Source organism: Patagioenas fasciata, chromosome 6, assembly GCF_037038585.1.
Source record: "Patagioenas fasciata isolate bPatFas1 chromosome 6, bPatFas1.hap1, whole genome shotgun sequence".
NCBI lineage: Eukaryota > Metazoa > Chordata > Aves > Columbiformes > Columbidae > Patagioenas > Patagioenas fasciata.
The window spans coordinates 23,650,125-23,672,433 of record NC_092525.1 but is presented as its reverse complement, the minus strand read 5'-3'; the positions used below and the strand labels follow the sequence as shown (position 1 = coordinate 23,672,433).

General features: G+C 60.8%; 3 protein-coding genes across 7 annotated transcripts; 2 read left to right on the top strand and 1 right to left on the bottom strand.

Annotated features, from left to right (window-relative positions):
* Positions 1–165: 165 nt before the first annotated feature.
* Positions 166–4,468, top strand: REG4 (regenerating family member 4). Of its 5 annotated transcripts, none has more exons than XM_071809853.1 (7): positions 166–227; positions 430–538; positions 3,325–3,470; positions 3,613–3,710; positions 3,791–3,928; positions 4,000–4,105; positions 4,285–4,468. In XM_071809853.1, exons 3-7 carry the CDS (start codon positions 3,407–3,409, stop codon positions 4,356–4,358), a joined length of 480 nt encoding a protein of 159 aa, XP_071665954.1. In that variant the 5' UTR covers positions 166–227; positions 430–538; positions 3,325–3,406; the 3' UTR covers positions 4,359–4,468. The 5 variants fall into 5 exon arrangements, with proteins under 5 accessions (XP_071665954.1, XP_071665955.1, XP_071665953.1 ...); XM_071809852.1 differs by having other exon boundaries at positions 205–262; XM_071809854.1 differs by lacking the exon at positions 430–538 and having other exon boundaries at positions 183–262.
* An 805-nt stretch (positions 4,469–5,273) lies between these two features.
* Positions 5,274–8,808, top strand: HMGCS2 (3-hydroxy-3-methylglutaryl-CoA synthase 2). The gene is made up of 9 exons (XM_065842163.2): positions 5,274–5,447; positions 5,690–6,129; positions 6,405–6,530; positions 6,835–6,999; positions 7,071–7,239; positions 7,325–7,495; positions 8,075–8,181; positions 8,272–8,397; positions 8,479–8,808. Exons 1-9 carry the CDS (start codon positions 5,311–5,313, stop codon positions 8,583–8,585), a joined length of 1,548 nt encoding a protein of 515 aa, XP_065698235.2. The 5' UTR covers positions 5,274–5,310; the 3' UTR covers positions 8,586–8,808.
* A 557-nt stretch (positions 8,809–9,365) lies between these two features.
* On the bottom strand, positions 9,366–13,079 carry PHGDH (phosphoglycerate dehydrogenase). The gene is made up of 12 exons (XM_065842772.2): positions 12,801–13,079; positions 12,389–12,540; positions 12,144–12,209; positions 12,009–12,063; positions 11,822–11,920; positions 11,586–11,718; positions 11,353–11,501; positions 10,988–11,140; positions 10,745–10,877; positions 10,325–10,452; positions 9,933–10,161; positions 9,366–9,661 (listed from the first exon to the last, which is right to left on the bottom strand). Exons 1-12 carry the CDS (start codon positions 13,077–13,079, stop codon positions 9,507–9,509), a joined length of 1,731 nt encoding a protein of 576 aa, XP_065698844.2. The 3' UTR covers positions 9,366–9,506.
* Between the last annotated feature and the right edge of the window lie 9,230 nt (positions 13,080–22,309).

Below are 22,309 nucleotides of genomic sequence, written 5' to 3'. Positions count from 1 at the left end.
AAGATTACAAGCAGATCACTGCTGTTAAATAGCTGTTCAGAGCCCTGGAAAGGGCTTGTTGGTGCCTCTGCAGTCTGGATCAGGAGGGAGCTTTTGGGGATCAAGGGTGCTCTTTGCCAGGGCTCAGCAGCACAGGAACCCCACCACTTAGCTCCATGCGAGGGAGCTGTGCCTGGGAGCTGGCAGCAGCCTCGCTTGGGTGTAGCAGGAGTTTTCTGCGTCTCTTGGTGAGCTGAGAAGGAGGGCAGTAACCAGCAGCCAGGTATACTGGGAGGGACTGGGGTGGAGCCTTCTTGAGATGCTTTGAATAAGAGCTCTCGCTTGCCTGGGACTCTGGAGTCAGGGCTTTCTGGTGGCTTTTAGAAAGGTCATGAGCAAGCATGGGTCAGGCAGTGGTTCATGGGGAGGTGGTTTTGCTCACCATTTCAGGTCCCACTTGCCTTCCTGGACTGCTCCTGTTCCTGCAGCTGGGAGGACCCTCATCCCTGGCACTGAAGCTACCCCTGGCTTTGGCTTGACAGGCAGCTGATGCATGAAGGTGTGTGATTCTTCAGCCTCTAGAACAGGGAATCATGGGTCCTCTGTGCTGTGTTTTCAGACTTGTAAAGTTTGCCTTGAACACTTAGAGAACACTTGAGAACACTTAGAGAATAAATGGCTGTGCTCCTGTATTTTGAGCAGGGCGGTGCCACCAAAGCCTTGGGCTCTGCCAGCGCTCACCCAGCCGGTTTCCAGCTCTCACTGTGGACTTGGATGGAGTCAGTAGCTGAATTACAACTCTTTGCAGGGATAAAGCTGCTGGGGTCATTTTAAGAGTTTAATATTCAAAGAGCACAGCTCTTTTATCTTCTAGTAGAGCTGGCTTGGCAAGCACAAACTGCAGGGAAGCTTTCATCTATGTTCTCCCTCAGGTTGCACATCTGTGCCAAAGTTCAGCGCGCTCTGCTGTGTCTCTGGCACAGCAGTGTCGAGTTTGCTGGTGCTCAGGCTGAGACTTGAAACTGCATCTACTCCTTCCCTGAGCTGGGATTGATGAGGGGCTTGTGAAAACTTGTGTTGCATCTAGATAAGCCAAATTGAACCAGCCAGGCAGGTAGGAGTAACCTCAGGCTCCTTTGGGGAATGTTTTAATGGTTTTTCATAAAGCAAGGGTAGAATCCTGTCGTCTGGTTTGGGGGTTGCTGTGTTTCAGGAGTTTCCCCCAATAGTCAGTGGTTGATCTCTGTAAGGTTATTTCTTTGAGAACTGATAGCAGGCAGCAGCTGTCTTTGGGCACAAGGAGGATTTACCCCTTTGATCCTGTTGAGTGCCTGGCAAGCTGGCTGAGCCTTGAGAAGTCTTGGGGTGCAGGAGCAGCTATATCTTGGCTGTGTAGGTGAGGAAGGCAGATCTGATCATCCTCCCTCCCTGGGGCAAAGGCCAGACCTGCCTCTGCATGCTGCTATTGAGCTGCTCCCTGTGGGTGCAGCAGTGCTTGCTGCCTGTGTGTTTGGGTAAATGCTGCCATGAAGAAGCTGTGGGAGATCTCTGGAGGACACGGCTTGAGCCTGATGTCCAGGAGGAACAGCTTTGGCCAGCTACAAGTCCTCCATGTTGGGGGAAGAAGGGTTCAGCTCTGGGGCTGGATCCTCCATGGGTAGCTCCTGCCTCCTCCACAGGTATTCGAGAAGTCTGGGGGAGAAGAGCCGGGCACTGGCCATAGCTGGCAGCAGCAGGGTGCTGGGCAGGAGCTGGCAGCTTTGCAGGAGGCTCTGGGATAGGCAGTGGGACAAGATTTCAAAGCGATGTTCTGGGGCAATGTGGTTGCAGCAGTGAAGTAGATGACATTCAGCTACATTCCACCAGTGTCCAGAGGACACCCCAGGGTGAAGAGCAAGGACTGTGCCAGGGATGGTTGTATCCAACCATGCCAAAGGGCTCAGGCCGTTGGGGCCGGGGCAGCCCCCCCTGTGGCTTCACGCTAGCAACAGCCTCCCTGGGGACAGGGAGGGAATACCCCACATGGGGCAGGGGCGGTGGGGTGTTGCTGCTGCAGGGCCTGCCCGTTCCTCCTGGAGAGACATTGTCTGACACAGCCCTGCGTCACCACCAGGCATGGGAACGGACCACCTGTACCGTTATCTGATGGCAGCCCCAGCCACAGGCTGTTCTCACATCCCCGTGTCCTGCATCCTGCTAACAAATGTCCCCGGCAGTTCAAACAAGGGCGGTGTGTGGGTGACGCACAGCCAGGCAGGGTGTGGGGCCTCTCTGGATGCCATCCTTTGGCCAGGGACATGGGTAATACCCTCAGCCTGGCACTTTCTCCAGGGCTCATCCCTACCAGCCCCCCAAAGGCCAGTTGGGGCTGGGCCAGCAGGAACCCATGCCTGGTGCCAGGCTGCTCTCTACCATAAGGTTCTCCCTGTGCTTACATTAGTAATAACACTAATTGCAAGGGGTTTATTGACCAAGTAGGAGAGGTTCTTCCTGTGTTTTTGTGAAAAATACTGAACGCAAACAGATTGGAGATCTGGGCGGCTTGCCAGCAAAGCAGGGGGGGAATGGAGGGAATAATCAGTAAAATTTTTATAATGGGAAGCACCTGAGCTGGGCAAACACTTATGCTGGAGAGCACTGAGCTATAAAGGGCAGCTCCTCTCACGGGGATTCAGCAGAAGCCGTTATTCCTCCCCATCTCCGGACAGCAGGTGAGGAGGGGGGGGACCTTCACTGGGCAGCTGAGGCCTCAGTTTGCTCTGAGGTGGTTTGTGGGCAAACTGAATCCCTTGCTGGATGGGGCAGGCTGCAACAATACAATTTGCAGCCCCATGATGACTTTTGTCGTCGCTTCTTTGAGGGGAAGATGAGCTGAATTTACAAATCAGCCCTGGTGCCCGGGGATTAGCCCAGATAAAGGGGAACTGTGCTGATGTGGCTGATTCACCTCCCTGGCCTGGGTCTGGCTGGGCTATGAGTTTGGAGGGCGAAAATGATGCTGTGCACATTGTTCCTGCAGCCTCATGGGACCCGGCTCTGCCTGTGCCATTGCTGCTACTGCCCAATGCCAAGGCAGGGTGGGGGACACCCATTCATGCCCATGACAGCTCTCTCCCCGTGTCCCCACAGAGCTGCTTGGCTGGGCCAGGCTGGTGCTGATGGGGCTGGGACACCCCAGTGTGGGCTGGGGACCCTGAGCTGTGCCTGGGGATGTGCTGAGGGCATGGGGTGGTGGTCTGTGCCAGGGTAGGGAGAGGGAGGCATGGACCCTGGGGCTGCTATCTGCTCCAGTTGGCTGAAAATGGCTGGATTCGGTCCATAGCAGAATGGGTTTGTGCCCTCCAGGTGCAGGCAGCATCCCCTGTCCCCAGGAGACCCAGTGTGACCCCCCAGGCCCTTGCAGGAGACACATCCAGGAGCGAGGAGGATGGTGGCAGCAGCCAGACTTGCTCTCCTGCTACTGGGCTGTGTGGGGCTCCTGCAGACGACCGGTGAGTGCTACAACCCAGGGGGCAACTGCTGCCCCAGTGGGGCTGGGAGGGAACCATGCTCCTCCCCAGACGGTGATGCTGGCTGCCCCCATCCCTTCCCCTGGCTGTTGCCTCATCCCTTCCCCCATCTGTTCCTCTCCAGGTGCCAGGTCCATAGGCTACTGCCCCAAGGGCTGGTCCTACCTCAGGCTCAGCTGTTTCAGGTACTTCCGTCAGCCTCAGAGCTGGGATGAGGCTGAGGTAAGCCTGCTAGGGTACGCACGTGGCTGGGGACCCCCCATCTCTCAGGGGTGCCCTGGCACTGTGGGCTTTCTCTGCAGAGGCAGTGCCAGGCTAGCCATGCTGGTGCCCACCTGTTCTGGGTGGAGGGGCCCTGGGAGGCAGCCACCCTGCAGAAAGTCATCTCCTACTACCAACGCGGCCATTCTGTCTGGCTCGGCCTCCACTACAGCCAGGAGGTGAGAACACGGGGTGGCAGGGGGCCAGGTGGCAGTGGGGAAATGGGTCTGACTCCCCTCTTCCTGTACAGAGCCAGTCCTGGCAGTGGGTGAGTGGTGACGAGTACAGTGCCACCAGTGGGCTGGCCAGGAATGGTGCCCAAGAGGGAAACTGCGGGATGCTGACACACAGCAGTGGTGAGTCCCCAGATCATGCGTCTGCCTCCAGCACCTGGTCTGACATCCTCCCCACTCCTCTTCCTCCTCTTCCTCCTGCTCCTCTGGGGCTGGTCCCCCATGGGGAGCTGAGGCAGGCAGAGCTGGTGCCTCTGTTCTCGCTGTGGCACCCGCTGACTCCGAGCCTGTCTCTGCAACAGGCTTCATCCTATGGTCCAGTGCCAACTGCACCCACCAGCATCACTACATCTGCAAGTTCACTCCCTCAGCCTGAGCATGGGTCAGTGGGGGATTTCAGGGAGGACCCCACGCAGGCGATGCTCCTTCCTTGGCACTTCTACTCCTCTCTCCCCAGCTTGTAAAAATACATCTATAAAAAATGAAGCATGCCAGTGCTGTGTGAGTTTTGTGCTGGTGCAAAGTCCTGGTACAGTCCACCTGTGTGGATGGGATGTCCCTGGTGTACAGGTGGTGGGGACAGGAGTAACCCCAGGGTACAGGCAGGGAGGAGAGCTGGGGCACAGATGGAGATGGGATGGGAGCTGTCACGGGTGTGCAGGTGTAGGCATGGGTGCCCCCCCAGGTGCAAATGGCTCCCCAGGAGTCCAGGGGCTGTGATGCTGCCCCATGGTCATGTTGAAAGCAGCACTGGGACCAAAGGTCCCTTCTTGTGTCACCGCAGTGTTGCCACAGGCATCACGTGGCTGTTTGCTCTGCTGTTTTGAGGATGGCTCTGCCCCCACCCAGCTCAGGGGTTTTCCCCCCAGCTGAAGCTGCAGAATGTAATACAAGTGATGGCATCCTGTGTGGCACAGATGGTGCCAGTACCAAATCCCAGCCGCCCTCTGCTCCCTCCCCGGGACTACAGGAGCAATCAGGGAGGCCACACAGCACCTTGTGGTGACCGCAGCCACGCTGGCCAGCCACGAGCACTGGAGCTGCCACTTCCCCACAGCACAGGGAGCCAGGGCTGTGGGAGACCCCATCCTGCTGCTCAACTCTGGCTGTGTCCTCAGGCTTTGGGGTACAAGGCAGAGACATCTTGCAAGTCACCCCCTCCAAAGCCAGCGCTTGCTCTGATGTCACTGTCGTGTTGGCTGGCGCTTGGTGACCTTTGAGCGCTGGGGTCCGACATGCTGATAAGGGCTGTGCCGTGCTGCCTGCACAGTTTATAAAAGCACCAAGTGAAGCCCATCTGTCTGTCTGTCCCACCGTCCATCCGCTCCATGCGTGCAGTGGACGGGGCAAAGATGCTGCGCTTGTTCGGCCGTGCTGCGCGCTGCTGGGGGGTGAGGTGGGCACCATCAGGGCCAGAGCGGGCACCACAGGGGGCCCAGCACCCCATGGACACGCAGAGGGCATGGTGAGCACCCATGCGGATTGGGTGGGGTGGAGGCATAACTGGGAGGGGTGGTCAGGGAGCTGGCAGTGTTCTTAAACCTTGCTGGGGAAGGGGATGCTCTCCTTCCTTGCCCCAGGGAACCAGCAGGGATTTGAGATGCTCACGGCCTGGGGGTGCTTGCTGGTGGCATCTCCCTAGGACCACCACCTGTCCCAAAGTCTTGGGGTCGCTGCAGGACTATCGCCTCTCCCCCTGCCCCACAGCTTCTCCAGCACCGCTAGGATGGCCACCTGGCCCAAGGAAGTGGGCATCTTGGCACTGGAGGTGTACTTCCCTGCCCAGTATGTGGAACAGGAAGAGCTGGAGCAATATGACGGTGTGGAGGCGGGCAAGTACACGCGGGGCTTGGGCCAGCAGCAGATGGGCTTCTGTGCTGCCCATGAGGACATCAACTCCCTCTGCCTGACCGTGGTCCAGCGGCTGGTGGAGCGCCGGCGCCTCTCCTGGAACTCCATCGGCCGCCTGGAGGTGGGCACTGAGACAGTCATCGACAAGTCCAAGGCCGTCAAGACTGTCCTCATGCAGCTCTTCCATGACTCGGGCAACACTGATGTGGAGGGCATTGACACCACCAACGCCTGTTATGGGGGCACGGCCTCACTCTTCAATGCGGCCTCCTGGGTGGAGTCCAGTGCCTGGGACGGTGGGTGCAGGCAGGGACTGTGCCATGGGGATGGGAGGGCCGGACATGAGGTGGTTTCTGTGGGATAGAGGAAGGAGGAAGAAGGTAACCTGAAACACAAAGATGCTCTGGCAAGACTCAAAGGGAGATGTTGCTCCTCCAGGCTCTCCATCACCCCCATTTCTCACGTGCCTCTGCTGTCACACCCAGCAGCGTGGAGATGGGGATGTGCGAAGGTTGCAGGATGGAGGTTCCCACTCACTGATGGACCCATTGGCCCCCCTGTCCTCCCCCAGGTCGCTATGCTGTGGTGGTGTGTGGGGATATTGCTGTCTACGCTACGGGGAATGCGCGGCCCACGGGGGGTGCCGGTGCCGTTGCCATGCTGGTGGGACCCAACGCCCCGCTGGTGCTGGAGAGAGGTTGGTGCCGCGAGACCCTGGGGGTGGCGAGCTGATGGATGCTATCCCTGGGAGCTGTATGTCCATGTCCAAGCCCCAGATGGAGCTGCTCAGCTCTGGCAGCACTGGCTCTGCCAGCCCTGGTGGCTGCCCGGTGCTGGGTACCCTAGGGTGCTGGCTGGTCATGTCTCTGTGGACATCTCAGAGTGACCCAGAGAAGCTGGTGGATCTGGGGCTGGCATGTCAGGCAACACCCATGGGTGCTCACCATTCTACTGGGAACTCCTGGTGCTCTCCAACAGCTGGCTGTCCCCTGTGTCCCCAGGCCTGCGGGGAACCCACATGGAGCATGCCTACGACTTCTACAAGCCGGACCTGGCCTCCGAGTATCCGGTGGTGGACGGGCAGCTCTCCATCCAGTGCTACCTGCGGGCGCTGGACCGCTGCTATGCCGTGTACCGCCGGAAAGCAGAGAGCCAGTGGCAGCAGGGTAAGTAGTGGCACCCCCAGGGTGCCCACACCATGCTGTCGGGTGCTGACAGCCCCTGTCTTGCCTTCCAGCTGGCACCAAGCGGCCCTTCACCCTTGAAGACTTCAAGTTCATCATCTTCCACACGCCCTTCTGCAAACTCGTGCAGAAGTCAGTGGGGCGGTTGCTGCTGAATGACTTCTTGGCTGCTCCCAACCCCGACACAGCTGCTGGCCTCTACAAGGGACTGCAGAACTTCCGGTGGGTCCCTGTGCTGTGTGCCCTGTCCCCCAGCCTAGCTGGGGACATGCCTGTGCAGGGTTCAAGCCATCCTCTCTCTGGGCAGTGACGTGAAGCTGGAGGACACCTACACCAGCAAGGAGGTGGAGAAGGCATTCCAGGCGGCCAGCCAGGAGATCTTCAACCAGAAGACCAAGCCCTCTCTGCTCCTCTCCTCCCGCAATGGCAACATGTATACGCCATCCATGTATGGCTGCCTGGCCTCCCTCCTGGCACAGTGAGTGCCCCCAGAAGCTGGCTCGGGATCAGGGCAGGGGTGTTGTTGTGGGGCGGGCAGTCCCTGGCCTGGCTTGCTTGGGGAACAGGCACCAGCGCTCAACCTCCTCCACTACAGCAGAGACCTGATGTTTTCACTGCATGTAACCCCTGGCATGTTCACATCCCACCCTGCGCTGTCTCCCAGCCAGCCTTTTCATCCCAGTTCTCTGGAGCTAGGCCAGCACATAAAGCCCTTCCGTCAGCACTGGGAGGATGAAAATCCCCTTGTCATGCCCAGGAGAATGGCTATCCCCTGCCACTGGCAGTGGCAAAGGAGCCATGGGAACAGCCAGGCGTGGGGGGGGGCAAAAAAAGCCTCATCCCACTGCCCCTCCTTGGGCAGCACTGATGCTCCCCAGCCCTGAGTCCCCACTGTTGACATCCCCTCGCTCTGGGGCCACGAGTTGCTGTTTCATCTGGCCCCAAATCCCAGGAAACCCCTGCCTGTGAAGAGGGCAGGAGGCAGCCCCCTATGCTGCCTGCACAGCCCCACATCCCCCCCTCAATCCCCTCTAACCCCTCTAACCACTCACAACAGGTGCTCAGTGCGGGATCTGGCTGGATCCCGGATCGGTGCCTTCTCCTATGGCTCTGGGCTGGCCGCCAGCATGTTCTCCCTCCGTGTCTCGCAGGATGCATCCCCAGGTGAGCCCCATGGGACAGCGAGGCTGGGAGGGGAGGGTGACGTGGGGCTGCCATGGGGCTGACATCTCACCCAGGGGTCCCCGTCACCAGACTCACCCCTGGACAAGCTGGTCTCCAGCCTGGCTGACCTGCCAGCTCGCCTGGATGCTCGCAAGCGTGTCGCCCCACAGGAGTTTGCTGAGATCATGAAGCAGAGAGAGGAGACACATCATTTGCGTGAGTGGGGTTGAGGAGATGTGACATTCCCCCTACTGACTCCCCACGGCCCCCCTGAGCATCACCACCCTTTCCCCACAGCCAACCACGCTCCCCAGGGCTCCCCAGAGGATCTCTTCCCTGGCACCTGGTACCTGACACGGGTGGATGACAAGTACCGCCGGGAATACGCCAGGAAGCCCATCTAGGGGGAACCAGAGCAGTGAGCCCTAGAGAGGGGGATGCCCTCCTCCCCACCAGCAACTGTGCTCACCCAGAAATCCAGGACTGGCCTCCGCAGGAAACCTGGGATGGCTGGGGAGCAGCTGGCAGCACCTTGGGGCCCTGGAGTTGGTGGAGATGATGGCATTTTCTGCAAACACCCAGGCAGCACAGGGGAATAAACACTCGGATGAGAGGTGCAGCAGCCCAGCTCTGGCTCCTGGTCGCCAGTGATCCTCTTTCACCTCGTGGCCCTTCTCTGGGACACTGTGGGGCTGGATCACGATCCCTTACAGCATTTATGCCATGGGCACCTGACACAGCCACCTGCCCCATTGGATGCATGCCTGAGTACCCCACATTTTCCCAGGGCTGGAATGTATCCCAACATTTTGGGAGAGCCAAGTAAACCCCAGCTCCTCCAGCTCCAGTTTGGGGGTGGTAAGATGCCATTTTCTCCGTGGTGCCAGCAAGTTGAAACATTCCCGTGGGAAAACCCAGTGGGGGAGGAGGGGGCAGGTAACACGGGGGCTCACGGGAGGGCACAGCCCACCTTGGAGTACTGCCTGCCCTCTGGGCCATGCCCTGGCACAGAACAGTGGCTGGATGGGATCTCGGCAGGGCCACAGCAGCTGTGGAGACCTTTGTACCCTTGAACAAACAGCAGTGGGGCCAAGGGGAGGGGGCAGGGGCGGCAGGAGGGGCAGAGCCTGTAGGAGCTTTGGGGTCAGCGACAAGAGACTGCACAGAAAAGGCATCACACACTCTCTCTTCCTAGACCCTTTATTGAGCACAAGGCCACCTCAAGCCCAGTGTGAGGGCCTGGGGGTGGCCAGGTGTGATACTCCCACCATTGGGATGGTCTAGGTGCTGTGGCTGTGGGGAGAGTCCTTGTCAGTGGTCGGGGGCTACAGGTAGAGCTGGAAGACCTCCGTGATGTGTGGCTTCAGCCCACCAATGTCAGGCAGGGGGGCCGAGAGCCCCACGATGTTCCACTGCTCCCCTGCCACCATGCCAGAGCTGTGGTAGGACTGGAGCTGGATCCCCATCTTCCTCAGCAGTCCTGGAGAGGAGGAGAGGGGTTGGGGGGTGCCCCACTGCCCTGGCACCCAGCAGGTAGCAGGGCTCTGCCCATCCCAACGCCACTCAAAAGGTCCACAATGACGTTTCTTTCCCCCACTCTAAGTCCTTTGCTCCAATTCCTCAAGCCCCTCATCCCTGTCTCTCCCTGCAACACCTGCCCCCTCTCTGCTGCAGCTTGGGCTCAGCTCCAGGGCAGATGTGGGATCCCCACTGACTGTCCCCACTGCTCAGGGGTGATGCAGGGAACTCACCGGTAAGCACGGGCAGCACGCTGGGCTCAGAGGTGTTAGCTCTGTAGATGAGGACAGGGCCACACAACGGGGCTGGCTGCTTGAAGGTGGCCCCACTGAGCTCCTGCAGCACTGGGGTGCTGCCCTGCACAGTCCCTGTTGCCTGGTGTGGGGTGCCCTGCAGGGACACCTGCAGCAAGCCAGCAGTGCTATCGGGCTTGGGGTCCACATCACTGTGGGTAGTCGTGACCTGTCGGAGAGATGTGGCTGTTCAACACCCAGGTCCTGCACGTGGCAGAGAGCAGGGAAGTGATGTCCTCAGGGGCCATCTAGCACGAGAGGTGCATTAGCAGTCCCACAAGGCAACCCCAGGTGTGCCAGGCTGTTGTGTGGAGCCCTGGGTATCCACGTACCTTTAGCCCAGCCTCCTGGGCCAGCAGCAGGGCATTCACCAGGGTCACCTCCTTCTGTGACTCTCCAGCCAGCATGCCGGCAGCCACTGCGGGTGTCAGGTAGCTCCCAGACTCCCGCAGGGGTGTCCCTGGGGGGCAGGGAGGAGTCAGGGGGGTGGATGGGCCAGCAGCAGAGAGGTCAACCCCATGCTGGAGTAGCCAGCCTGGGGCTGGTCCTTCCACCCATCCATCCCTACTCCCATTCGTGCACCCATCCATCCACCCATTCACACCCCCAAATCCCCGCCCTCCCACCCCTCCCTTCACTGGTCACCCTTCCATTCCATCCGTCCAGCTCAGTTTGTCCATGCATACCCTGCTGTGCTGCCCACCCATTAGGGTACCTGCACCCAAACACAGGGTGCAGCCTGCCCGGCTCACCTAGAGTGCAGACCTGCACACTGCCCTGCACTTCCTTGCCCACTGTGCACAGCACAGTGCCCAGGGCTCTGGCCAGGGCAATCCAGGGCTTGGTCTGGGGCACGAAAGCCTTGCTGAGTGCCTGCCCATTGACCTGTGAGGAAGAGCGAGGTGAGCAATGGGATCCTGCCAGCAAGCCCATACAGTGGTTTACAGATGGGGAAATTGAGGCACAGAGGTCAGATACCCCGTGAGGGGACTCACTATGCCAGCCAGCCCCTTCCCCGTGGCCATGTCCACGATCTGCGTGGCGATTTCCTTGCCACAGCGGCTCTGTGCCTCATGTGTGCTGGCTCCCAGGTGTGGGCAGCAGATGACGTTGGGGTGGTTCACCAGGTCACGGTCCTTCGGGGGCTCCTGCCAACACAGTCCCTTTCTGATATCAGTCCCCAACACCCACGTCAGAACCCAGGGGGGCATTTACACCCTTTTGCCTTGCAAGTAGGGGTGCTGGGGAAGGCTTTGCCCAGCTCTGTGGGGTTTGCCAGGCTGCCCTGTACCGCCATGGACAGAGTTAAGGTGATGCCGAGCCAAAGCCAAGCTCAGGAGGTCCCTACGGCCCCGCTCACCTGGGTGAAGACATCAAGGGCAGCCCCACCGCACTGTCCTGACCGCAGTGCCCGCAGCAGTGCACCCTCATCCACAATGCCGCCGCGGGCACAGTTCACCACCTGCACACCGCGACGGCACTTGGCAAAGGTGCTGTCATTCAGGAGCCCTGCAGAGGGACAAAGTGCTGTGAGCATGGGGGGAGCTCTCTCAGCTCCCCCAAAACTCCCCTGTGCTGATGCCTGTCCCCTACCCGTGGTGGAGGGCAGCAGCGGTGTGTGCACTGTGATGAAGTCACAGCGGGGCCAGATCTGCTCCAGTGGCAGTTGCTCCACGCCGAAGGCGGCTGAGGCTTCGGGGCTGATGATGGGGTCGTATCCTATGGTCTGAGGAAGAGTGGGTGCTCACTCCTGCAGCCTGGTATGGTGCTCGCAGCAAGGCCAGGGCGGTCCATGTTCCCCATCACTCCTCCCTGCCCTAGCTCCTTACCTTCATGCCAAAAGCCTGCATGCGGGTGGCCACCTCCCTGCCGATGCGCCCCAGCCCCAGCACACCCAGTGTCTTCCCATTCAGCTCCATGCCCATGTACTAGAGTGCAAAGTAGAGAGTGAGTAAGTGCACCCTGCATGGGCACCCATTGCCCTGTCCTGCCCAGGGTGCTGTGCCCACCTCCTACCTTCTTACGGTCCCACTTGCCCTCCTTCATGGACGCAGCTGCCTGCGGGATCTGCCTGAAAGGGGAGGCTGCGGTCAGCAAGGAGCAGGGGGCTGCAGGGTGCACGTCTGTCACCCTGTCATGCTCCATGCTCACCTGGCTAAGCACAGAATCATCCCGCAGGTGAGCTCGGCGGCACTGAGGCTGTTCCCAGTGGGTGTGCTGAAGATGGAGAGTGGTGTCATTGATGTGTCACCCCCAGGCTGATGGGGGTCTGCACCTCATGAGGATGGAGACCCCCAGGGTGGTGCCCAGGGGTGCTGTGGGTGGGCAGGGCACCTTGCAGAAGCTTCCCCTATCTGCCCAGGAGCACAGGGATGGCCCCATGCTCCTGCTCTTACTTCATGACCAGGACACCCTTCCTGGTGGCCGCGTCCACGTCAACGTTGTCCACACCGGTGCCTGCTCTGCCCACCACCTGCAGCCTCTCCGCCGCCTCCAGCACATCGGCCGTGACTTTGGTGGCCGAGCGGACAATGAGCCCATCGCAGTCCTGGAGGGGGTCAGACACGGTGAGTGTGACCGGGACCAGGGCCGAGTGTCAGGCTGGCGGCCCGGGATGGTCCTGGGGGTTGGCGGGATGAGGACAGCCGCTGCTGGGGGCTGGCATCTGCCGTGTGAACCGGCCAGGCTCTTGCATCAGACGAGGGGCGGGGACCGGTGCCGTTGCCCGAGGGGGGTCCTCTACCACCCGGGACAGCTGGCCCCCGGTTGCGCCCACCCTCGCACCCACCCATCCACCCGTGGGCTCACCCGGATTTCCCGCAGCAGCTCCTCCTTGCTCAGGCCGGGCTTCTCCAGCACCCGGAGGCCGCCGGCCTGCAGGATCTCCCTGCAGCAGGGGTCCAGGCTGTCGCTGATCAGCACCTTCTGCAGCTTCCCCAGCGCCATGGCGGGGGACGGGACGGGACCGGACGGGACGGGATACTGGCTCTCTCCGCACGCCCCCGGGAGGCTGCTGCCGCCTTCCAGCCGCACTAAAAGGGCAGCGACCGGGGCACGTTTTTCGGGCTCATTGGGTCCTGTCTCCATAATCCCACCTCCTTTCCCTCCCCGCCCCAGCCCGCCTGGGTCCCCCCCCGCCCCCGGAGGGAGGAAGAAGGAGGAGGGGAGTGGGGCCGGGGCTGTGCCGGCCCCCTCTGCAGCCCCCAGAGTAAGGGGATGCTCCAGCAGAACCCCGCTGCCCCCGAGCCGGAGAGCCACGAAGCCTGGGAGAGCGGGGGGAGGCGTGTCCCCACCCCGCGCACACCGTGGCCGTGCCTCAGTTTCCCTGCCCCGCATATCACAGCACTGCGAGGCAGAGGGGGAATGGTGCTGGTAGCCGTGGTGGTGCAGATGGCTCCCCACAAAGCTGGGGGTGCTGCGAGTGAGGAGGGAAGCCCGGCACTCCAGCCTGGCCACAACCCCCAAGCTCACCTAGGAATGGGGGCTCCCCAGGCCCCACAGGCCAGAGGCAAGGCCATGCCGTGCCTCCTGCCCACCTCCGGCATCACACCGGCTGTTGAGCAATGCCCCTGATGAGGGGCTGGGAACAGAGAGCCAGCCCTGGCCATCAGCTCCCAATGACATGGGGTGCACGGGAGCTGCCCAGCAAACACCCTCTGTGGGACAAGAGCCACGTGGCTGTGTTCAATGACCTCGTGAGGGAGAGTGCTGGCCCTTGGGAGGGGATGGTGTGGGGACCTAATGGGGCTGGACACAGCCTGGCATGAGGGATGGGGGATGTTCCCTTGCTCATGGGGACAAAACCTCACAAAACAGCTGGACCAGACAGATCCCAGGTCCTGCCTGGGAGTGAGCCAGGATCTGGTCCTTTCTTGCCCACCAGTTTCCATGCACTTTGGGTGTCCAGCAGGGACATGGCACTAGCAAACCAGGTCCTTATGGGACTGAGCTCTTCCTCAGGCTCTGTGTGCCCCAAGGAGCCGGGCTGGACCAAACTGTCCTGTGTGAGACCTGGGGTGTCTCCAGAGGCTGTTAAACCCAGCAGAGCTCAAGTGACAGACCAGCACTGCTGAGATGAGAGAGCCCACAGTTACATACACCCTGCACTGCATACACCCCAATGCTATGTATGTCCTGATACTACCTGTACCCCTGTGCTACGTACACTGCAGCCACAGCCAGGGAACAACCGTGACGCCAGAGTGGGGAAAGTCCAGGGCAGCCGACACAGGGCAAGAGATGCGGTCAAGGGCAGTGGCTGGTGAAGTCTGCAGCAGGGTCCTGAAATGGCCCCTCGGTGGGGCTGTGTGACCTGAGGACCAGGACAGGGTTCCCTCTCCAAAGCCTCACACATGGTGTAGGCTGGGGACACCCACACTGTGGAATGTACCATGACTGGGACATGGCCCCACACCCCCACAGGCCCTTGGCATAGCCCCGTCACCAGCTCTGGCTTCAGTTAACAATTAAGACCTTGCTCAAGGCACTGGGCATCTTGGTGCTCTGCTCCCCATACCATCACCATCTGGGTTTTCCCAATGCCTCCGTGAGTCTCTGTGGTCCCTCTCCCACACCTGTGGCCTGCGTTGAGTGGAGGCGTGGCCAAGCCACCACTGTCATAGCATGGTATTTGCTGGCATTTCCTGGCCGACTGGTGCCCTCTCCTGGGGACAGGCACCAGAGGCACAGCCTCATGGCACTCCACATGGCCACAGCTCTTGCTGAGGGCCTGCTGGGACATGGCAGGTGCTGGTGGGGTGGTGGTGCCAGCAGGCATGTCCCCCAACTCCTGTCCCTCCAAGGGAGCCAGCTGGAGAGACTTGCATCTGGTTGCTGCCTGTGTCCCAAGGAAGGGTTCCTCAGGCTGCTAGGGACCCCAAAGATGGTAGGCAGGGCCAGTGGGATGGGTGCTCAGGGGAGATGGGCTGTGGTGGTCAATGAACCACCAGGATGGACTCTGGGGGTTATGGGGACATAGCATCCCCCTGCTGACTCCTTTAGCACCAGGATCCTGGATGGGCTCTGCTTGATAGCAGGTCAGGGGAGCCTCAGGGGACAGACGGCTAGGGGCTGTGGGTGCAAGATGGAGGAAAGTGGGTCCAGGCAATGCAGGAGCGATGAGAAGGGTCCCTGCAGAGGGGATGCGACTTGAGGGGATGGCAGGTACAGTACTGGGACTGGGGTATCAAACAAGGAAAGGAATGAGGGGGGTCAAAGGGGACTGGAGTTATTTGGGTTGGGATGGGGACTGGCAAAGGAGAAGCAAGAGTGTGGGAGATTGGGGGTGTTAGATTGGGATGGTGGGTGTTCAAAGAGAGCTGGGATGATAGTGAGGTCAAGGAGTACTGAGAGTGATGGTGGTGTCCCAGTGGAGGACTCGAAATCATGGAGATTAGAGAAAAAGTGAGGGTGTTGTGTGGCTGGATGGGTACTCGGGTGATCATGGGGCTGACAAGGAAGATTGGGCATGTCCAGTTGGGCTGGAAGCTTCCAAGGAAGACTAGAGTGGTAGGGGACAACAAGGAGAACTGGGGATAACTGAGGTGTCAGGATGGATCGTTGGGGGTGCTAATTTGGGGCCTTTTGGGGTGACTGCGAAAGTGGGTGAAGGACTCAGAGAGAAACCAGGGCTTGTTTCTGGAAGACTGAAGAGTGGGGAAGAATTTGGGCTCAGCTCAGATGGGCTGGCAGGAATGGAAGGTTTGAGCAGGGGATGACTGTGTCAGCCGGGCCAGACTGTCTGCTAGGTGGGGGTGCTGAGGAGATGGAGAGGGGTATGAAGAGAGGGAGCGAGAGGGGGTAGAGGGAGGCATAGAAAAGAGGATGAAGGGAAGGAACGGAGAAGGAAGAATGCAGGGTCAGAGGGAGGAAGGGTGGAAGGATGGAGTGCGGCAGGGACGGATAGGGGGTGGAGACAGGGAGGAGGAGAAGGAGGAGGAGGAGGAGGTGGCGATGCAGCGGCGGGCGGAGCCGGCCGGTGCCGCAGAGCCGCCTCCCCGGCGCACGCTGGGGCGGCCCGGCAGCGCCTGCGGAGACCCGCCGGTGCCCGGCCCGGTGCCGCCTGGTGCCGCCGTTGCCCGACGCGGTGCTGCCCGGCGCGGTGCTGCCCGGCGCGGTGCGGCGGTGTCCGGCGGGGCAGGATGCGAGCCCCGCGGCGGAGGTGAGGAGCGTGTCCGTGCGTGCGTGTGTCCCGCGGGTGCGTGTGTCCGTGGGTGACGCGGGTTGGGATGTCCGTGTGCCCCGGGCACGCGTGGGGGCTGCGGGTGCCCACGCTGGGCTCTGGTGATGCCGCAGCAGTTCGAGGCCCGGGTACGAACCGGCATCGGTGTGGCTGGGATGCGGCCGGGATGCGGATGTGCTCTCTGGGGGCTACGTGGGGCCGGACAGTGCCTGTCCCAAACCCCATCCCCCTTGGGCCGTGGGTGTCCCCTGCCTCGGGCTGGTGCTGCCAGCGGGGTTGTGAGACACCCCGCTTCCAGGCTGTGGCTCACTGGGCCCTGCATGGAGCAAGCCCAGGATCCAGGGAAGGGGTTTGGGGGAGCTGCCGGTGTGTGGGAAGGGAACGGGGGCCCCTTGTCCAGCGTAGGTGTTTGCTGCCCTATGCCGTGAGGACTCGGGAGTGCCAGGGCAGCATCTGCTGTGCCAAGCGAAGTGGTAGGGGGTGTAGGGTTCTGCGGGGCTGGGCTGGCACAAGCACCAGCACTGGGGTCTGCTTGTGGCTCCTGACATGTGGGGTTTGCTGGGAGGTGCTGGGCCAAGGTTGCCTCTGGGGGAAGGGCTGTGGTTTGGGGTGCCAGCACGGGGAGCTTGGCTCACTTCATCTCCCCAGCCCTGTATTCATCCTCCCTGCTCTTCCTCTGGTTTTGCCCATCCTCAGTTCCAGCCTGAGCCACTGGCCAAACCATTTGTCCTGGGAGCTGTGCCGGCTGCCACGACTGCAGTGCAGCGTCGGGAGCTGTCTTTTGCCGGGAGTGTGGTTAATGCTGGCCCCCAGCTCCCCCCGTCCAGCTGCACTCAATGGAGACCTTGTTGCTGTGCTGTGTTTGTGGGTGGTTGGTGGGTGGCCATGCCGTGTGCCGTGTACACACCCAGGCACACAGGTGGCCACCACAGTCATTGCCGGCTGACCCCCACTCCACCTCCCTCGTGGTGGCACTCATCCCCTGCTGAAACATTTGTGCCGATGAGTCAGTGGGGAGCCAGGTTGTGCTACACTCGGCATCCCAGGCCTGAGCTGCTGTGCTCGCCCTGGCCTTGCCCGGCCTCTGCCATGGCCCTTCTGCCAGCCCAGAGACAGTCGCTATCACCCAGAGTGGCTGTGGGCTGGCTGTGAGTGGCACAGGGCTGGGGGCTGCCATCCATCCCTCTGTATGTCCCTCTGTCCATTTGGGAGGTGATCCAGCAGCAGGAGGAGGTGAGTTGTCAGCTTGGTGCGCTGAGTGGTGCCAGGCGGTTTGAGGATGCTCTCCTGTGGGTCAGTGATCACCCTCATGCAGCCCATGTGCCGTGGTTGTAGCAGCCACCCCTGTGCTCTCTCATTGCCCTGGCAGCACCCAAAGTGCCAGTGCCAGCAAGCATCCGTGGTGGCCCTGGTGTAATGCTGTGGAGATGCTGTGAGTCAGTGGGTGCTCTGAGTCAGGGCCATGTGGCACCTCTTGCGCCAGGGCTCAAAGGCACATGGGGTGGGAAGTGCTGCCTGGTGGCTGAGGGGCCCTGGGGCTATATTCCCCCTCCAGTTCTGCACTGTGCTGAAGGCTCTGCTTTATGCAGTGGGGTGGTACAGCCAGCATGAAAGGGCTCTTGTCCTCCTGCAGCACCGTGATGGCCTCCCCTTCGCAGCAAACAACTTCCCAGTGTTGAGCACATGGATGGGGAAGAAGGGGGAGCCCCCGTCCAGCCCCAGCTGGTCATGGCTGTGGCAGAGCCTGGGGCTCCTGCCAGCCCAGTGTCCCCATAGCTCAGCAGAGGGCTCCCAGTCCTGGTGTTGGGGGGTGCTGGCCAAGCAGCGGGGGTGCTGGCCAGGCAGCTGGGCTGCAGGAAAGTGGGTGCTCTGCTTTATCACCCCAGAGCCCATGGCCAGCCACGGCGCTGGGCTGGCTCTGCCTCGAGGTGGCCCTGAGGAGCACTCATGGCACTGGAGCTGCACAGGTTGGTCACCCTCCTGTCTGGTTATCCCTCCTCCAGGAGTTGCATCTCCTTGGGTGTTGTGCCTTTTTCCATATTGCACCCCCTCAAGTGTTGTGTGCCTGAGTGTCACATCATGTCTTCATGGGTATTGTGCCTCCGGGTATCGCATCTTCTTGGGTATCAGGCATTTGGTTGTCGTGCCTCCTTGGGTACTGTGTCTCCAGGTTTTATGCATCTGGGTGTCATGCCTCCTTAGATGTCATGTCACCGGCTATTGTGCTTCTCTGAGTATTTTGCATCCTGGGATATTGTGCTTTGGAATATTGTGCCTCTGGGTACTGTGATTCCTTGAGTATTGTGCATCCTTGTGCATCTTGAATCTGCGTATTGTCTCCTTGGATGTTTTTCCTCTGGATATTGGACCTCTAGGTACTGTGCTTCCTGGGCGCTGTGCCTCCTGAGCGTTGTGCCTCCAGAGATCATGCCTCTTTGCATATTGCACCTCTGGGTATTGCGTCTCATTGGGTGTCGTGCCTTTGGTTATTGTACTTTTGGGTGTTGTGCTTCTGTGGATGTCATGTCCCTGGGTACTGCACCTCTGGATGCTGTGCCTCCGTGTACTGTGCTCCTGGGCACTGTGCCTCTGGTTATCACACTGGTTATGATGCCAGGCACAGGGCCATGCTGGGCCAATGCTGGTGTGTTTGAAGCCAGCACACCTCAGTTTCCCCTTTTGGCAGGTTGCTGGCGCAGGGGCTGTGACACCCTGTAGCTGCGTCCACCTGCTCCCTCCCAGGCTGGCAGTGCTCTGTCCCTTGCCTGTGAGGTGCCAGTGTGGTGTGCCCAGGCCCAGGGCCCCACCATGGCCTGAGCTGCAGGGACCAGCTGGCCCTGCACAGCCACTGGGGCTCAGCATCATGCATGTGGGCAGGGCACTGTGCCCATCATGGCACTGCAGGTGTGTGCCCATTGCCCTGCTTGTGGAACCCCACCAAAATGCTGTGATGTAGGGATGGGGGGGTGATTGTTGTGTTTTAATTTCTTTAAAATTTATTTGTGGGTTGTGTTTTTTCCTCTTTTAAATAATGAAATGACTCACACTTCTCTGCTGAAAATAAAACTGATTGCAGCTGTGGTGGGAAGCTGGTGAGCTGTGATAGCAGGGAGGCACGGGGCCTCTCGAAGAGCAGCTGGGGCCAACCCTGCCTTAGGCAGCCCCTGCTCACTGCCAGCACCCAGACCCCCTCCCTGGGGCTGTGGGGGGCTGCTCTGGGGACTCAGGTGGCCCTGCCAGCACTGCTAATGGGGCTAAAGTGCTCCTAAGGGGGAACCGCCATCTGCATGGCCCCCAGGGCCTCCTGTCTTTGCACTTAAGCAGATGCCTCCTGGCTGCGGGAACACACACGTGCACCCCCACGTGTGCATGGAGAGCTGTGTGCCCCTGTGCGTGCATGGACAAGGTGCACCCACCCCTCCATGCACCCCCACAGTTTCACAGGGGTTTTCCTTGTCTGGAGTGTGCCCTGGACTCCAGGCAGGATTTTGTGTGACCATTTGATATTGGGAGCTCACTTCGCCACTTCCCTTTAGTGTAGTGCCAGCTACTTGTGACCCCCCTGCAGCCGCGGTGCAGAGGCTTTGGTAAAATCCTCCATTGCCCTCCCTGGCCCCTCTGGTACATGGGTGCGTGGGGGGCCCTGAGAGCTGGCCCCCTGATAACCATGCATGACACAGGCATGTGCTTCTCTCTGCAGGGACCCCTGCAGCAGTGACTTGCCAGCCGTGCTCCCCAGAGCCAGCTGCATGGAGGGTAAGACACCCTGAGAGGCCCTGTACCCTGCACACCCCAGTTCCATGTCTGCAGAGGGTGATGCAGTGGTGCTCAGCACTCTGGCACAGTGCATTGCCCCAGGGGATGGCCAGGGGCTCGATGGACCCCCAGGCATCCCTGTGTGACATCTCTGAGGCAGATGGTGTGCAGAGCAGCCACTTTGCTCGTCTGACTGCTGCTCACCCTTGCTCCCTCCCAGCTTCCCAAGATGAGCCGTGGGGTGAGGGTGACGAGGACACCATGCTGGCTGAGCCGGGGGGGACCCATGGCCCCCCAGGTGCTCAGCCCCAGCCTGGTCCGGAGCAGGACCCCTTGGTGCAGACGTGTCTCCTCCGGGACCTGGAGATGGGTCCTCTTGCCCAGACACAGACTCTGCGTGACTTTGAGCAGGTGAGACTGTGGGGTGCTAAGAACCCCCAGGACCCCTCCAGCAGCGCTGGGTGCCTCCAGGATACGTGCTGGAGTGGGGTGTGGAGGGCAGGCGGGGGACACAGGGCAGGTGGGGGTGGGACGGGGAGAGGGGGCTCGGCCTCCCCGGCACTGCGCTCCCCCTCGCCACCGCGCTCCCCCTCGCCACCCTCCTGGCTGAGGCACGCGGGGGCTGCCGCGGCTCAGGTTTCACCACCCGCCTGTCCCTGCCGTCCCTGCTCTGGCTGTTCCTCAAATAGCTCCGAGAGCTGGGGAAAAAAAAAAAGGAACGAGGCCGCAGCGGGGCTGGAGGCGAGAGCTACGAGCAGGCAGGGACCCTGTGCCGCGTCCCCGGCGGCGCCATGTGAGGGGTGCCGGGATGACCCCTCCATGGAGCACCAACCATGGCTAACGGGTACCGCACGCTCTCCCAGCACCTCAACGACCTCAAGAAGGAGAATTTCAGCCTCAAGCTGCGCATCTACTTTCTGGAGGAGCGCGTCCAGCAGAAGGGCGAGGGCAGTCGGGATGATGTCTACCGGCGGGTGAGCGCCTGCAGGGGATGGGTGCCTGATGGGGGTTTCCTTCTCAGTGCCCCCTCTTTGCCAGTTGGAGATGGGACTGGCAGAGTGCAGCTGGTGGGGATGCTGCAGAGCACACTGGGCATGGCACTGGGGCTGGGGAGCCGCTATCCAGGAGTTTGCCTCTTGCTGCCTTTGACTGGAGTGGGAAGTGAATCGGCGATGGCGTTCCCAGCCCAGTGGGGTGGCCAGGATGAGTGTCAGAGCCAGTCTGGGTGCAGACAGATGGAGCGGGTACACCCTGTCCTAGCACCAGCAGGCTAAAATACCGCCTGTGCCACTCGGTGCCAGGAGCACTCAAAGCCATATTGTGGGGTTGTGGACCCCCACGACGCCTCTGATGCATTCCCATGGGCAGCAATGCTGGGGGGAGTTCATGAAAGCATGGGGGTGTCCTATCCACCTGCCTCCCACCCCACAGAACATTGAGCTGAAGGTGGAGGTGGAGAGCCTGAAGCGGGAGCTGCAGGAGAAGCAACAAGCCCTGGACAACACATGGTGAGTGGGATCAGCCGAACCCCGAACCCTGGGGCAGACATGACACCCACACACTGTCTGCTTTGCTGGTGTGGGCATGGGTGACGGAGGGTGTCTGCCTGCACCCTGCCTGCAGGAGGCAGCGGAGGGGTTTGCAACGGGGCTGTGCACCTGGGGGGCTCCTCTTACAGCCAAAAGTAAAGAGCAGCACCTGTTTTGTGGGGGGAGGGTAGTGCTGTGCTCATGGCACAGGTGTCCCTCAGTGGGCACTGCAGGACAAGAGGCCAGGGGCGTGGTGGTTGGGGAGCCCTTGCTTTCGGGAACATGACAGACTACATTGGTGGTTCAGAGCCTGAGCGTGACCTGGTGCTGCCAGCGGAGTTGTGTCCTCAGGGCAGCAGTGCTGGGAGGTGACAGCATACCCAGCCTGGGGGTCCTGTAGAAGCAGTACCCACAGAATGGGGGATCTGGGCTGGGGGCATCCAGGGGGGCATGGCTTACCCAACCCAGCTGGTTTGGGGTGGGGGCTTTTGCAAAAGGAGGCCATGCTCTGCCATGCATTGCCACACTACACCCTGCCAAGCCATGCCATGCTGTGCTACGCCGTGTCATGCCGTGCTTTGTCATGTCATGTGCCATGCCATAGTTGTGCCGTATGGTGCAGTGCCATGCCATGTCATGTGAGATGCCATGCCATACCATGCTGTGCCACACTGTGCTGTACCATGCCGTGCTGTGCTGTGCCTGGCAGGGTGGCTGTGGAGAACCAGACGACCCGCAGCCAGGCAGCACTCCGCCAGCAGTATGAGGAGCGGCAGCGGGAGTCAGAGCACGTCTATGAACTCCTGGAGAACAAGATCCAGCTCCTGCAGGAGGTGAGCCCGGGAGCAGTG